This window comes from Microtus ochrogaster, chromosome 22 (genome assembly GCF_000317375.1).
Source record: "Microtus ochrogaster isolate Prairie Vole_2 chromosome 22, MicOch1.0, whole genome shotgun sequence".
Lineage (NCBI taxonomy): Eukaryota > Metazoa > Chordata > Mammalia > Rodentia > Cricetidae > Microtus > Microtus ochrogaster.
This window is the reverse complement of record NC_022023.1, coordinates 1814005-1830391: the sequence shown is the minus strand read 5'-3', so window position 1 is coordinate 1830391 and position 16387 is coordinate 1814005. Positions and strand designations below refer to the sequence as shown.

Below are 16387 nucleotides of genomic sequence, written 5' to 3'. Positions count from 1 at the left end.
GCCTCCCTTACCAGTGAGTGAGAATAAAGACACTGTAGCCATTTGTAGCCATCGTTACTCTGGGACACCAAATAAGGATGACTGGCCCAGAGCCGGTGCTCAGCCTAGAGCGATGGAAGCTAAATTAGGGAACCGTGTTCTCGTGCTCCCTTCTCTCTCTAACCAGTTGTTAAACAGGAAGTCAGAGAGGTCTAGCCCTCTGCTCCAAGTCCCACACGCTATAGACACCATTCACCGGTTTTCTGGATCACTAGCTCCAGCCTGTGTCCTCAAGTGTCAGCCTGCCTGAGCAAAACCCTCCCAAGGAGCCTTGAGCAAGACTCAGTGCCTGAGAGACACGCTCTCGGAGTGTGAGCAATAAGGAAGGGCCCAGGATAAGAAGTGTCAAGATGGAAGCATTTCCATTAAAACAGCTAAGTTGGTGTCTGACCTGCCACCTGATGACCATACTGAGAACACCCGGCTTCTGGGTTTTTTTTCTGGAAGGAAACTGTTCTCCGTGGGCCTTAGAATAAAGCACCCCACAGTGACCTTGTAAATCAGACCCTGCTTAGATTCTGGCCTCTGTCCCCTGCAGACTCCAGCTCTGCCTCCTGGATGAGACCCTTTACTCCTCAGGATCAACCCACCTCCTTGTTCTCCCTCCTCAGCCTCACATCTGCCCACAAGAGAGGCAGCTGAGAAATTTTATTTCCCAACAGGGAAGGGGGTCAGGCTCCTAACTGGGTTTCTAACCAAGGCCATCTTATGTTTTATGCTTTATGACGTCTCCCAGGCAGCACAACCATTGTCTCGCTCCACAGCAAGAGACCGCTGTAGCAGTGGCCATGCTTGGCTGCCCCTATATCTCTTACCTCTTGGGGAGCCCCATCGGGGCACTGAATACGATAAGGCAGAACTTCATGTGCTTCCTAACCACAACCGCAGACTCTGGGGGCACAAGGGAAGCAGCCACTCATCCTGTAGCGGTGAGGCCAGTCCCGCCCTGCCCCCACCTTAGGGGGGCAAGCAAGACAGCCTCAGGCCCTAAGAGGTGAGCAGGCAGGGAGAGCCCCAGCCTGCCTGAATCTCTTTGTCCATCCCTGTTCTGCTCACTCTGCAGAGTAGCCACGAAGCCCCTTCCTCTAACCGAGACCCCAGGGAAACGAACCTGGTGTCCGCCTGATTGACGCTGCAGAGGAGGGGCATTCTCTAAAGCCCCCTGGGTGGTGGCCCCAGCCTACATTCCTTTCTTCCCACCCCGGCACCACAACCAAAATGCAGCTCTTGACATCCCCGAGTTACAGAGAGAGACTGAGTTCAGTCTGACTAGATAGTACGGAGAAGTGCGGAGGGATGAACCAGGACTCCGGGAGCCCCGAGGTGGCTGGGCGGTGGGTGGGGGAGCCGGAAGCTTGCCTACTCTGCCTGACCTTACTGCATCCTTCACCTGCAGCCCCAGCCGACTCCACTCCTCATAGCGACAGGGGCTGCCTCCTTCGCGAAGCGTTGCTTGACCTCAGGCTGAGTCAGGACTCTGGGCACCATGAGACTTGCCGCTACTCCTTTTCACGCTGTTAGGATGGGGTGGACGTTCTCCCAGCGCTGTAACCATCAGGGAGAACATTGTGACTGAGGAGCCAGGCCTGGAGTACAGTGGCAACATTCTCCTCTCAAGAACACCTGTCTTTCCGGTCGGTGCTCCAGGCAGGGTGTGGCGCCAGTGACTGAGAAGGGCCAAGTATCTCTTTGAGGAAGTCCTAAGACTCGATATGCAATTTAACCTTCCCGAGCCTCGGGTCCCCCAACTATACATGGGGGCCTGGCTAGCCTTAGCTAATTGGGTTTTTTTCACATGTATTTACGGTCATATCACACCTGCCCCCCACCCCGCAACTCTCAGCCTCAGTTTCTCCATCAGTTATCTGGGAACTTTGACAGGCTCGGAGATGACAGGAGAGCTGAGGTACGGGGAACCCCCCTCAGGGCCGTCCCAGGGCCAAAGAAGGGTCACTTCCTTTCGTGCCGGTGGTTGTCAGTAACCTCTGGGTGGCCGCCGCCCGGGTGTAGCGGCGCCAGGATTTCCTCCGCGGACCTCGGACTCCCTGACCCCGGGCCTCGCCGGCCCACGGCTGCACGTGCGGCTGCCCCAGCAGCCTAGGTTCCTTCGTTTTCCTCCTCCCTCCCGGGGTTCTTCCAACCCTAGCTTGGGCCGGGCAGTTCCAGGTCAGAGGGGATGGATGCAGACTCCGTTCCCAGATGTCGCACAGCTGGAGAGGCGGCGTTAGGACCCCGAGGCTCGGAGTCCCCCCTAGGGGGCGTGGCAGGGAGGGGAGGGCGATTTAAAGGGCGGGCGCCGCCCCCTCGCGGCCGGCGGGAGCGGCGCTGCAGCGGCCGGGGCTCGGCGGGCTGGACCCCGGCGGGCTGCGCAAACGATGTGCCGAGGAGCCAGGCGGCGGCGGCGCTGAGCCAGGTAGGGGCGGCGGACAGCCGCAGAGACTCGGGAACCTGGGCCGGACCCAGGTCTTAGTCGATCTCCCCCGGAAGGGCTCAGATGGGTGGTCCCATTTGACAGCTGGGACAATCAAGGCCGGAAGTCCTGGACGTGCCTAAGAGCACACAGTAGAACTAGCGGAGGAGGGTTTGAATTCAAGTCTTCCCGAGGCTGACATGGACTCTCCAGAGCACCACTGCTGTTTTTGGAGGGGATACCCCAGCGCTCTTTGGAGAGACTTGAAGCAGACCTGCTTTGTGGGTGATAGATGGGAGGCATCCCCGCTCCACCTCCTCTCTGACATTCTGCATCAAAGCCACATTCCTTTGGGTTAAGGTCTGATTCCCCTGAGATGTGGGATGGCTCCAGAACAGGGCTGCCCTAGTGATTCACTGCCCTGTGAGTCTCGAAGCTGCCCTCCCAGGCCCCCTCTGCCAGTACGTCAGAGCAGACCAGAGCACTACCGCCCAGTGTGCTCGAGAGAAGTCTTGGCAGCTCCTTTGGAGACAGAGGGGCTGGATTCTGGCTCCCACTCTTCTATTTACTGTACAAGTGACTCTGGGTAAGTCATTTCTCCTAATCTCCTGTGCTCCAGGGGGCCAGCTGGGTCTGTGCCACTAGAGACCACACAGCAGGAAGGGTCTGTAGATCTGTGTGAGTCCCCTGCCCCACATCTAGGGGCTGGAGATCAGGCACTTCGCCTTCCTGTGCCTCAATCTTCTGATCTGTACATAGGAATTGCAGTAACTCCCTCACTTGGTGGTTATGAGGATGGAAAGACCTGAGATCAGTCAAGGGCTTAGGAAAACGTGTAACCTCCTTGCAGAGTAGGGCATTATCTCTATCTGTCCTTTTCTCTCTCTGTCACGCACAGAGACACATACAAGCACGTACACAGAGAGTACTTTAACACTTCTCCATGTCAGAATGCAGTCACGTGCCTGCAGACCTCTGTTCCTAGTGTACCTCGCCCGGGATGCTCAGCCCTATTGGTCCCTGTACCATCTGGGAAGGACACTGTGGTGTCCTGGTACTTCCCACCTGGGCTAAGGGTGGACAGTGGTACAATGGGAACTGGTGTGTGCTGCGGACGGCAGACGGATTGTCCAGGTAGGAGAGGTGAAAGAACTTGCCCCGGGGGACTCAGACTAGCTAGTGGTGGAGCTGGACTGTGAGCCTGGATTCTAATGCCCCTGGTCCTCCCTGTGAGAGGCACAGCCGTGGTTTCTTTCTACCATAGATCTGTGGTAAAGTGGGGGCTGTCCCTTCTAGACGTGCAGAACCTCACGCTAGGGCAGAACAGGATTTGACAGAGGGGGGAGCAATGGAGCCCCTGGGCATCTACTCCTTAACCCCAGGTCTGCTGTGGGAGCTCCTAGGTCCTGGTGTCCTTTTGACAGCAGAACTTCTGCCCTTGGTCAGCCGCTTGTTTCTCGAGAGAACTTTAGTGAGCATCTACTTGAGGAACGAAACAGATGGGCGTCGGGGAACTACAACACCGTGGAGCCGAGCAAGAGCATTCTGGGTAGAGGGAGCACAAGGCGGAGCCCCAGGCAGGCAGTGAAGGTACTGGGGTGTGACTGAGGAGTTGTTGGAGGAGCTGATGGGAGAGAGAGTGAAACCTTGATCCTCCTGGAGATTTCAAAGTGACTCCTGAGATCTGCCAGGTGATTTTGAAACATTGCTGACCGCCATGTATGGAGCTGGTTGTCCCGTAGTGGAGGGAAGCGAGAACTCAGAAAGTATAGTCGGCTGTTGCACTGAAGGTCAGCAACTTTGAACCTGGTGGGATATGGAAGGATGGGGGCAAGGGGACACAAGGAGTCGGGGGACCTCCCCTCACCCACATTTTCTGCATTGGAGACTCAAATGCTGGTGTGCGTCTGGGGTGCTTTCCTTTCACGGGCTGGGAAGCATATTGGGGTGGGCTCCGTGCTCCACACTGGGTTGTCCAAAGCTCAGCAACTATAAGAATCTGAAGAACACAGCTCAGGGGAACCAGAAATGGCTTCCCGGAGGACATGGCATCCAAGGCACAGTCCGTGAGGTGGGGAGGTAGGTATTCAGCCATAGGGGGAACAAAAGAAGGCAAGGCTCGGGCACTGAAAGTACCCAGAGGTCCAAAGGAAATACACGTATTCAGGACCCAGAAAGTTGGGGGGGGGGTATGATGCTAAGAAGCTAGAGATGAAGACCAGGGGTTTTCATTTAGTTCTGAGTATGCTAATGTTCAAAAGCAGGTGGGGACTGCTTTTGAACCAAAAGAACAAAATTTCCTGTGAACTCACGACCTGCAGTGTAAGGAGAGTGTTGTGGGGTAGGGTTGGGCCCTGGGGGAGTCAGGAAGGAGAGTTAAAAGGGCCACGCTGGCCCGGCCATTGTGGGTCTCAGCAAGATGAAGGCAGAGCAGCCTTCATGGCCGGTGGGTCCTGACACCATGAAGGCCTGCCGATCTCCCGAGGCCACCCTCAGAGAGGTAGCACTTACATTGAGCACCCTCTGTGGAGACCTTCAAGTGTAGAGGTAGCACAGACCCAGAAGGTAGCCTTCCCCTTAGCTGTGATGCCTTAGGTGTGTGTATGGCTCAGCCTCTCTGAGCCCTGGTTTTGTTTTGTTTTGGTTTTTGTCATTTGTTTGGTTTTCCCCCTCTTCTATACGATGAGAAGTGTAAGAAAAACGGAACCGAGTCCTTGTGGGGACTGAAAGAGTTGGTAATTGTCAGGTTTGACGGCAGAGGTCTGATAAGCTGTGACACTCCCGTAGACTATGTCCCGTTTATCCTCAGCAGAACTTGACGTGGTTGTCATCTACCTCAGGGAATAAGGTCAGAGAGATGATGAGACCTGTATAGGGTCACTCAGCAGGCACCTACCGGAGAGGAGGGAGCTGCCAGGTGTTCAGCTCTGAGTCCCGTGGTCCCTTCTTGTGAGCCGGCTGTGTCCAGGCTGTGATCTCTTCAGCACATGCTCATGACTGTTTCCCAGCACAGAGTTAGATGTGAGGTGACGTCCAGCATGGGCGCAACTGGATTCATTCATTCGTTAATTAATCAGATGAATTGGCTGATCTGTCTCCTGAGCACGTGGCTCAGGGATTCACCCCTGCTGAGGGCCTCTGGGGTCCTTGTGGGCCCGGGCCCCCACCCTGCTTACACAGCAGTGGTCAGTGAAAGTGGAGGGCTGGCAGTGAGCTGGGGTGGGGCTTCCTGTTAGTGCCCTGGCCAACCCCGAACAATGACGAACAATGACAAAGTCTGAGAATTCCAACCGAAAGAAAAAGGTCAAAATGAGGGAGCGTCTGGAGCCTACGAGGCTGGGCTTGGGGCCTGCCTGGGGCCTGGGGGGAAACCAAATTGAGGTTTTCCTCCAGCCAACCCTGCCCTAGGGTCCCTTTTCGTCTTGAACGCCCCTAATTTTAGCACTCTTAATTTTCTTCTAGTAGGTTGACCTTTATAATTTTTTTTAAATTACATTTTCTTGATTTGAAGGGAGCGGGTACATGTGTAGAGATTAGTGAAGTCCAGGGGCAGTTTTCTCCTCCCACGTGGGGGGTCCCAAGACCAAACTCAAGCCACTTAGGCTCACTGGCAAGTGCCTTTAGCCCTGAGCTATCTCAACGGCCTCGGGTGGGCCTTAGGTAAACCCAAAGCAGACAAGTCATTCATTGCTTCAAAAGTTTTGCTTCCTCTGAGTAAAGACTCAGCTTGGCCTCAAAGTCCCAATCCCTGGCCCCCTACCCCGGCTCCAAAAGTTCTGGACACCACTACTTTCAGCTCCCCTGAGTCCCGAAGCCCATATGCCTCTTGCTCTTAGCTCTGGTCTAGAAGCTTCGAGGGAGGGCAAGTGGGTGTTGTCGGTAGTGCAGGGAGCAGTGGCCTCACTATTCCCCTTTCCTCTCCTCCATAGGCAGAGCCATGAGCCACCAGATCCTGCTACTCCCGGCCATGCTGACTCTGGGCCTGGCTATCTCTCAGCACCGGGACCAATTGCCCTGCAGGACGGTAAGACACCATGCAGGCAGAGTAAGGGTGCCTGTCCCATCCTTGCTGGGTGAAGGGTGTCCCACAGCCCAGCGCAGGAGCAAAGGTTGGAGGACCTAGGAAAGGTGCGAGTTTTGCCTTGGTATTTGTTGAGCATACCGTAGACTGTTCAGAAGCCTGCTTACCCAATGCTCTTGTTCCTTTTTTATATAAGGAACACAGGTTTGGGGGAGGTTAGGTGACCTAACCAAGATCATTAGGCTAGGGACAGAGGGACACTCACCCCCAGCTCTCTGTTCCCCATCTTCTGGGAGCTACTGGGGGAAAGGTGCTGGGGAAGAGACAAACTGGGAAAGACTCCCCTGTACTGATTCTCCTGGGCACAGATCCCCTTCCCAGCTGGGCTCCTGGACTTGGCCTGCCTGCCGGTTAGAATTCCCTCACTCAGTATAGCCAGGTCAAATGCCACCTTGCCCAGAAAGCCTCCCCTGGCATTGCTGGCTGACTCCTTCGGCTGCTCCTCTTCCGGCTTCATGCCCTTCCACCCACCTCCATGCTGAGCAGACTGAGGATGTGGGGTGCTGGGTGCATGGCCCAAGGCTATCCTACCCGGTAGACCAAGAGCCCCTCGGGGACAGAGGGCAGGCTTGACCTATTTCTGTTCTTTTCCTATTCCAAGCCGGACAGATGCTAAAGACATTGTGACCCTGTGAAGGATAAGGAAATGACCCTTTAGGTCAGTGTTTCTCAACCTGTGGGTCATGACCCCCGCAGGGGTCTCTGCAAATCAGATATTTACATTATGATTCATAACGGTAGCAAAATTATAGTTAGGAAATAGCAACAAAAATGAGTTTATGGTTGGGGGTCACCACACCATGAGAGACTGTATTAAAGGTCGCAGCATTAGGAAGGCTGGAGCCACTGCTCTAGGACATTTGTGAAGCAGACTTGAGATAGGAGAGGCCACCACCAGCTGCACTTGGGCACAGAATCACACTGCTTACAGAGGCCAGAAATGCCAGCAGCCCTTTCCTGGGGTCTGTGTGCCCTGCGGTGGCCACCACTTCTTCCTTGGAAGCCTCTTACGAGTCTTACAACCAAGAATAACAGCAGGAAAGGCTTCAGATATCACCCTATGCCCAGGGACTTGGAGGACTGAGGCCCTAGATGGTGAAGGGTTTTGACCCAGCAGATAGAGGGCTCGGGGCAGAGATGCCCTGAGAAGCCTTCTATGATAGACAGGAAAGGACTTTCTGAACCATCACAGAAAAGTCCTGTATGCACACAGCAGCAGAGAAGACTTGTGGCCCTGAGAATAGAAGTGAGGGTCTCAGTTCAAATCCAGCTCCGCCTGCACTGTTCATGGCCAGTGCTTCTCCTTACACAGGTTCCTCCTGTGTGTGTGGATGGGAAGAGGAGTTGGAGAGCATGTTCTTTTCCCCATCAGGAAGAAAGCAGAGCAGTGGTTGATACAGCAGTGTGAATAGGGATGCTAAACCGTAGCCAAGGCCTATTCCCTATCATCTCTGCACCAGAGACTCCTGGCAGTCCATCATTGAGATGGGATTCAAGGATCCTCCTGCTCCAGGTGCTCCCTGGGCCTCTGCAGTACCTGATAGACAGTCTCAGGCTGTGCCAGCTCCTGCCATGGTTCCTCTGGAGCTGGAGAGGGGAGGGTATGTGGGTGTGGGCTGACATGGGAGAGTGTGGTGTGTGCACCACAAATGAAGGGTAAATCATGCATGGTGGTTGTCCAGCTAGCCTGGGTACCTGGGTGTTGAGAGCTCAGCTTACACAAAAAGAAATTCATGCTCACAATGGGTCATTCTGCTGCAGTTACAGCAGGGTGCTCCTGTACAGGAGGTGGCAAATAGGTATCTAATTTCTGTGGGAGAGGAGTATTGTTGGGTCTCCTAGAATCTCATTTGGCAGCTTTTCCTGGAAGTGTAAGGCTAATCAAGGTACTTTACACAGAAGGCGTTCACACCAGTGCCCATGGCCAGACAGTGCCTTGCCTTGCCCCTCATCTCGGGGTCATCAGGGGGAGCCTCAGAGCTAGACCAGGCAGGGGTCGCAGACTTGTGTTTCTTCCTGGCTACCTCAACCACTGGATCCCTGTAGGGCCCAGGCAAGTCACTACCAGGGCAGGCCTTGACTTTGGCATATGGATAGCAGGTGGGCTGGTTCCCTTTGCTCTGATGTCTCCAGTGGCTTTAATCTGAATATCCGAATTAGCTCTTCCTCCCCCTACCACCCAGGATTGATTGGATCAAGGCCCCAGCCCTTTACTTAAACACAGATGTCTGCAACTCGTTCATCAAAGACATTTCCAGAGCCCTTCTGAGGGTCAGGTCCGAGACATCCATGTCCATCAATGGAGTCCTTTCTTTGCTCCAAGCTTACTGGCTGCAGCTCCCCACTTGGCCTTTGTTTAGGGGTACCAGGCCATAGGGAGAACACACAGTTGAAGGTGTTGGGTTCTCCGCGTGGAAGTCTCATACAGATCTGATCCACACGTGTCCAGAGATGGGCGTGAAAGAGTGTGGGAGGAGTGGCTAGGTAGATTGGACTGAGGCCAGTGGACAGGTTGGGCAAAGTCTTGATGGATTCCGCTCCATGCTAAGGCCAAGCATACCGTAGGCAAAGTGGGTTTTGAGCCGTCTCTGGGCATTTAGGCGGTGGGTAGTTCAGTGGTGGGGGCGGCCGGTGGAGACAGGCAGGGACGGGGTGAAACTAAGCTGGCTGGTTGTAGAAGTCCCACTATTTGCTAGGGAGGACTGGGGGACCTAGAGTGACAATCTGGGACCAGATAGAGGTATGCATTTACATATTACCCTTAAAGACGTGCTTTGTGGAAGGATAAGCATGGCAGAAAGACCTGTGTTCAAATCCCAGCTCCTTCCACACCATCTGGGTGATCCTGGACACTCCCTTATCCTCTCTGACCTGGGCTTTGATAAAAATGTGTAATTCCATCAGATCACCCCTATACCTGGGGCTGTAGTTGACAGGGTGACCAGTCAGAAAACCCTGATATATAAAGTAGGTGCTGGGAATGACAGTTAATTTGGGGGTAAGGAACTGGAGGGTTGCTGTGACTTGGTAGCAGTCACCCAGCTATCATCAGATAGTGCTGGTCGGGCCCTGGCATTCCTTACCCCTGCTCAGTCTTCTCATTCCTGCCACCTTCAGGGTTCTGTGCTGGACCAGGCCACCAGAAGTGGGGCCACTGATGGGGAGGAGGTAGCAGCTACAAAAAGTATTGTGTCCAGAGCCTACTCCAGGTCATAAGAGGAATGAGATCTGAGGCTGGGTGGACCAAATCAAAGCAGCTGGTGGAACACCCTGCAGGAGTTCCCAGCCCAATGCTGGGACTTTATCTGGGATGTGGCCACGACCCAGCTGTGGACCTGGAAGCTGTGGCCATGTTGCTTCTTGGCCACTCTGAGTGGAGCTTAGCTTAGTTTTCCATATAGCAGGACAATAATCAGCACGTATCTATTCTAAGATTCACCTACTATTTCTATCTTCTACCTCCCTCCTGTCCAGTATCCACTAGACTGCCAGAGTCAGGGCCAGAGAGAAGGCTAGTGTCATTGTCTGGGTGAAGAAAAGGGTCTGGCATTCTGGGAGTCCGTGGGGAAGCCCTTGTCTTAGTTAGGGTTTCTATTGCTGTGAAGAGACACCATGACCATGGAAACTCTTACAAAGGAAAGCATTTAACTGGGGTGGCAGCTCACAGTTTCAGAGGTTCAGTCAATTATCATCATGGCAGGGAGCATGGCAGTGTGCAGGCAGAGATGGTGCTAGAGCAGGAGCTGAGAGTTCTTACCTCTTGACGCAAAGGCAACAGGAAGTAGTCTGAGACACTGGGCAGGACTTGAGCATATGAGACCTCAAAGCCCTTCACAGTGGCACGCTTCCTTCAACAAAGTCACACCCCCTGATAGTGCCACTTCCTATATGCTTATGGGACCAATTACATTCAAACTACCACCACCCCCCAGCTTGGAGAGAGTTAGCCATTTTTCCTAGAGAACACTGTCTGTCCTGTTCTATTGTCTTGCTCCTATTAATGCCAACTTCTCCACTACCCTTGCTCTCTCTAGGTGAACAAGGAGGCCTTGTGCCAGGGCCTTGGCCTCCTTCAGGTCCCCTCTGTGCTCTCACTGGACATCCGAGCTCTCTCCTTGTCTGGCAACAGGCTGCAGAGTATTCTGGTCTCCCCCTTGGGCTTCTACACGGCACTTCGTCACCTGGACTTAAGCGTCAACGAGATCAGCTTCCTCCAGCCAGGAGTCTTCCAGGCCCTGCCGCACCTAGAACACCTCAACCTAGCCCACAACCGGCTCGCCATGAGCGTGGCACTGAACAGCGGCAGTCTGGGCCGCTTGCCCCTTCTGGCCTCCCTGGACCTCTCCGGGAACAGTCTGTATGACAGTCTGGTGGAGCGGCTGTTGGGTGAGGCCCCGAGCCTGCGCACTCTCTCCCTGGCAGAGAACAGCCTCACTCGCCTGGCACGCCACACCTTCCGGGGCATGCCAGCCCTGGAGCAGCTGGACCTCCACAGCAACATACTGATGGACATCGAGGATGGTGCCTTCAAGGCTGTGCCCCACTTAACCCACCTCAATCTCTCCAGGAATTCCCTCACCTGCATCTCAGACTTCAGCCTCCAACAGCTACAGGTACTTGACCTGAGCTGCAACAGTATCGAGGCATTCCAGACGGCCCCAGAACCCCAGGCCCAGTTCCAGCTGGCCTGGCTCGACCTTCGGGAGAACAAGCTGCTCCACTTTCCTGACCTGGCCTCATTCCCAAGACTTAGCTACCTAAACGTATCTAACAACCTCATCCGGCTCCCGGCGGGGTTGCCCCAGGACAGTGAGGACCTCCATGCACCCTCTGAGGGCTGGTCAGCCTCTCTACTATCCAACCCCAGCCGGAACACCAGCACCAAACCCCTCTCCCAGCTCCTGAACCTAGATCTGAGTTACAATGAGATCAATCTGGTTCCTGCCGGTTTTCTTGAACATCTGATCTCCCTGCGCTTCCTTAACCTCAGTCGAAACTGCCTGCAATCCTTTGAGGCCCGGCGTGTGGGCTCCCTGCCCTGCCTGGTGCTTTTGGACTTGAGCCACAATGTGCTGGAAGCGTTGGAACTGGGCACCAAAGCCCTGGGGTCCCTGAAGACATTGCTCCTGCAGAACAATGCCCTGCACGAACTGCCACCCTATACCTTTGCCAGCCTAGCCAGCCTGCAGAGACTCAACCTAGGGGGAAATCAGGTCAGTCCCTGTGGGGGCCGAGCAGAACCAGGTCCCCCAGGCTGTGTGGATTTCTCTGGGATCCCCACCCTTCGTGTTCTGAACATGGCAGGGAACTCAATGGAGGTGCTCAGGGCCAGCAGCTTTTTCCACACCCCACTTACTGAGCTGGACCTCTCTGACAACCCTGGCCTGGATGTGGCCACTGGAGCCTTGGTAGGCCTAGAGGCATCCTTGGAGGTACTGGAACTTCAGGGCAATGGGCTGAACATCTTGAAGGTGGACCTGCCATGTTTCCGCCACCTCAAGCTCCTTAACCTTTCCGAGAACCGCCTCAGTCACCTGCCTGCCTGGACACAGGCTGTGTCCCTGGAGGTGCTGGATCTGCGGAACAACAGCTTCAGCCTCTTGCCAGGCAATGCCATGGGTGGCCTGGAGACTAGCCTCCGGCGCCTGTACCTGCAGGGAAATCCACTCAGCTGCTGTGGCAATGGCTGGCTGGCAGCTCAGCTACACCAGGGACGGGTAGACGTGGACGCTACTCGGGACCTCACCTGCCGCTTTGACTCCCAGGAGGAGGTGCCCCTGAGCCGTGTGAGTCCCGAGGATTGTGGGAAGGGTGGGTTCAAGAACATCAACCTCATCATCATCCTCACCTTCACACTGGTCTCTGCCATCCTCCTCACCACACTGGCCACCTGCTGCTTCCTCCGCAGGCAGAAGTTCAGTCAACAATACAAAGCCTGAGGGATCTTCCTCGGTGTGGTAGCCAGAGGGGCAGAGAAGCTGGGGGTCTGACTCAGGTTACACAGTGACCAGGGGCTCAACATCCTGAATCCCACCGCATAAACAGGTAGTTGCTTCCTAGGCTGTGTATGTGGTCCAGCTGTGGCAGTTTACAGAACAGAGCGTACCAACAGCTTTCCACTGAGCATCTGCTTCAGGCCAGACCCTGTCCTCTGGCAAGAGAGACTGTCACAGAACCAGTGACCACGCAATGTGGCGGGCCTGAGCCCCCAGACCTACAGTCCCCAGCTGGTCATGGAGAGCCCACCCTGGCTGGCCGTGTTTGGGCAAGAGAGAGCCCAACCTGAGAGATGGTTTGTCTGAGCCACTTCCACACAGAGCTCTGTCGCGTCTGCCGATAATGACTTTCAGTCTCTCTGCAAATGAAGAACTTGTGACCGGAAGAGAGAGCCAGAACCTCCCACAAAGGTCTTGAATCTGGACTCCTGCGCCAGATTCTGATGTTTCAGCTGAACCAGCGTGGACTTCCAGCCAGACCCAGGTCGGTCTGTGTCCTGCCCTGGACAAGCCCTTCACCCTAGTGTGCTCTCCTGTTACAGACACTGACCCCAATGCTGCCTGGATTCCCAGCCCCCTGCTCAGGCCTCCTTCCATCTGAGCCCCACCCTGGCTTCTGGGCCAAGAGGGAGAGAGAGCCTTGGCTATCTGGTTCTATTTTGCACTCAGCTTAGCAGCTGCAGAGGCAAATCCAAGCCAACTCTTGGAGGTTTCTGTGTTATCTGCCTTATACGCAAGAAGAAAACAAGGTTCCTTTAAGAGTCTGTGGCTGAGAGAGATGCCAAAGCCAAAAAATCGAATCAAACCTTCGTCCTCCCGTCTCCAGGACCTAAGCCTTGCCAGTGCAGTGCCTGCAGGCGGTCAAGTGGACCGGACGTGGCCCTACCCTAACCAGGATCCGAGCATCCTTGCTGCACACTCCTTCTTCTCAGACAGGCACCCACAGACCTTCTGCTTCTCTGCCTCAGGGCTCCTCATTTGCACGCCAGTATGAGTCTCCCTTTCTCATCTTGCCCCCACAATCCCACTCTCCCTCCATCCAGCATACCTTGGGGTTTGACACTATCGAGTGTAATCCCCACCACTAAACAGAAAAGGAAAACAAAGTTTATGGGCTTGCTCAGGGTCACACAAATCAGCAGCAGGAACTGTGGGAGGAACAGGAGAAGGCCAGCTGGACTCTTGCTGGTAGTGGTAGAGCATTGGCTTCGCACGCCCAAGGCCCTGAGCTAGGTGCCCAGCAGGGTCACCTGTGTGGTTCCTGACTCACGGTGCCAGCTGTCATGCCTATCCTCACCAGGCATAGAAAATAAGAAGCAAGACCCCGTCAGGCTCCCCACTCATTCTCGTGGGCTGCAGGGAGAAAAGGGAGCCTTGGACCCAATCCTAGAACCTGCTTCATCAGTTTCGCTGTGCCTTGACCCACAGTCTGCAAGCATGCTCGGTAACGTACAGGAAGATAGAAACACCGTTCTCTCTGCCCCCCTTTACAGATGAGGAAACTGGGCCCAGAGAGAGTTAAAGGCTCAGAGAATGGAGGGGCAGTCTAGGGCTTGCATCCCCACCGGCGCAGCCAGTGAGGTCTAGGTGCTACTGCACACAGCACTCGGCCTGGAGGCCAACGCACGGCCCCGGTGCCTGAGCTCTGAAGACATTTTATCATGCTGCTGTCACCTCCCAGGGCTGGCCGCTGCCAGGCCCTGGGACCTGCTCTTTGTATAACTCACATGAATGTATTAAAGTATAATTTTGGAGAAACTGTGGCCTGCCAGTCTGCTTACTTCGGATACCCCAGGCCGTGGCATGCACTTCCTCGTGAGGCACCTCGGGGGACACTGACTCTCTCCGCTGGCTCCACCCTGCTCCTCAGCCTCCTTTATAACCCTGCCACATCCAACATCACCTTTCCCCACCCCAACTCTCGGGAAGTAGTGACTGTGACCCCTCCCACCTGTCTGCAGCTATGTGTCTGTGTCCCCAGCGCCCCCCCCCCCGCCTTTGTTTAAAGATTGGAGGAGGATGGGTACAGAGAAAGGCTCTCCCTCACCATCTTAAAGCCAGCGGCAGAGCCTTGTACAGTCTCCCATCCGGCCTTTCCCAGCTCTCTATGGCAGATCCCCTCCATCCATCCCTCAGCCCACCCCACCCTGTCTTAGCCGAGGTCTCCCAAGGCCTCCTTATATAAGATCTGCATGCTTTCAGAGTCATGTCTTTGTCCCTGGTCACCACAGCCGTCCACCTCACCCATGAAGTTCTCAGGTCTTCTTTCTCCAGGCACCTCCAGATGAATTCCCATCTGTCCCTCCCAACTGAGGCCTCCTAGGGACTAGGGAACCCAGGGAGAGGTTAGTCAGCAAGCCATCGAGATGCAGAGCCAGATTGAACTTGGAAGCAAGAAAGTTTTGAGGAAGGGAGGATCTGCCTCACCGAGGGCAGCGGTAGGGAGGTGGTCAAGTGAGAAGTGGGTTCAGAATCTGGAGGGTGAACAGCAATGCCTGCCTCGGTCTCTTTACTTGGCTTGTGGCACTTTAGCTGGTCTCTCGGGCCCGACTCAGTACATCAACACTCAGGCACTGGCCTCTGCGTCTTCCTCCCCAGCCCGCCCCTCTTACATCCCAGCCTTTTCCCTGCCCTCCAAGCACCCGGAAGCAATCCCACAGCCAAAGTGGCCACTGGGCCCTGGATAGACAGCCTTGCCTTCTCCTGAAGATTCCTTCAGTAACTTCTCTGCCTCCGGCCTCTCCCGCGCATCCTTGGTTCGCACTCCCACACCCCTGAGAAGACACCGCTGTTTCATAGGACAGCCCTGGGCTTGGGAAGGCACACTGCGTGGGCTCAGTAAAGGCATAGTTGGACCAGGCCATTGTATTGGCTGGGTTCTGTGGTACCTGTGGGCCTCGCCTCCAACAGGACCCCACCAGAGCCCTGACCCCCTTTCCTGGCAAACAGGGGAGCCTGCTCACCTGGCCGAGATCCCCAGTGGGACAGAGATTCCTGTTTTCAGGGAAATGTGAACACAGTTGCCAACTAGGTCATCAGAACATCCGGTTTACTGAACTTTCAGCCAGTTCTAGGAGAGGGGGCCCCTCGTGTGCTATGTCACAGGCACCTGGGGTGTCACACTCAACCCACCCAGTTCAGTGGGCTCTTAGGGTGCCCCACCCTTCCAGCTGCCTCACCATCTCACTCCACCAGACCCAGATTCCTGGTCAGCTGCCCACGCAAACCCCCTTATCTTCCAGACAGCCTCCACGCCCCTGGGAGGTAGTGACAGCTCCTCTCGGCTGTCACCATCTCTGTGGACCATCCAGCTAAGCCCAGGCTGAGCAGTCGATGGACCTTCTTCCTACAGGGCTTGAAGAGATTCCTATTGTATCTTGAGATTCTAGAGGTGAGACCTAAACCAGGTTCTTCCCTCTCTGAAGCCAGTGAGTTTTTTCTTATTGGTTTTTGTTACGTTTTATTTATTTGCGTCTGAGCCCATGTGCATGGCGGTCAGAATACAACTTGTGAAGATCAGTTCTTCCTTCTACCACTGCAGATATGGAGGCTCGGACCCAGATCCTCGGGCTTGGCAGCAAATGCTTTTACCCACTGCAGCTATCTATCTCTCCTGCGTCTTGTTCTTTGGTTTTTGAGTCACGGTATCCTGTGGTCCAGGTGGACCTTGGATTGACTATGTCACTGAGAATGACCGTGAGCTCCCCATCATCATCCTGCCTCCTCCTCCCACGTACAGGGATGGCAGGTGTGCACTACCACGCCCAGCAACGAGCTGATGACCTTGACTATTGGTGACCCTAGCGTCTGACCCTCACAGCCCCAGGCTCACCCCTCCCCCAACAGGTCTGTCCCCCCCAC

General features: G+C 55.0%; 1 protein-coding gene across 1 annotated transcript; it reads left to right on the top strand.

Moving 5' to 3' along the window:
* Nucleotides 1-2396: 2396 nt before the first annotated feature.
* Nucleotides 2397-14273, top strand: Lrrc32 (leucine rich repeat containing 32). The gene is made up of 3 exons (XM_005357533.3): nt 2397-2452; nt 6379-6473; nt 10565-14273. The coding sequence occupies exons 2-3, from the start codon at nt 6387-6389 to the stop codon at nt 12467-12469; spliced, it is 1992 nt and encodes a 663-aa protein (XP_005357590.1). The 5' UTR covers nt 2397-2452; nt 6379-6386; the 3' UTR covers nt 12470-14273.
* Nucleotides 14274-16387: the final 2114 nt, after the last annotated feature.

What these genes read in the sequence shown, in the direction of transcription:
- Lrrc32 (XM_005357533.3), top strand. Translation starts at nt 6,387, where the DNA reads ATGAGCCACCAGATCCTGCTACTCCCGGCCATGCTGACTCTGGGCCTG. An exon ending in ACCAATTGCCCTGCAGGACG is followed by an intron (nt 6,474 to 10,564) that starts GTAAGACACCAT and finishes TGCTCTCTCTAG; the next exon opens with GTGAACAAGGAGGCCTTGTG.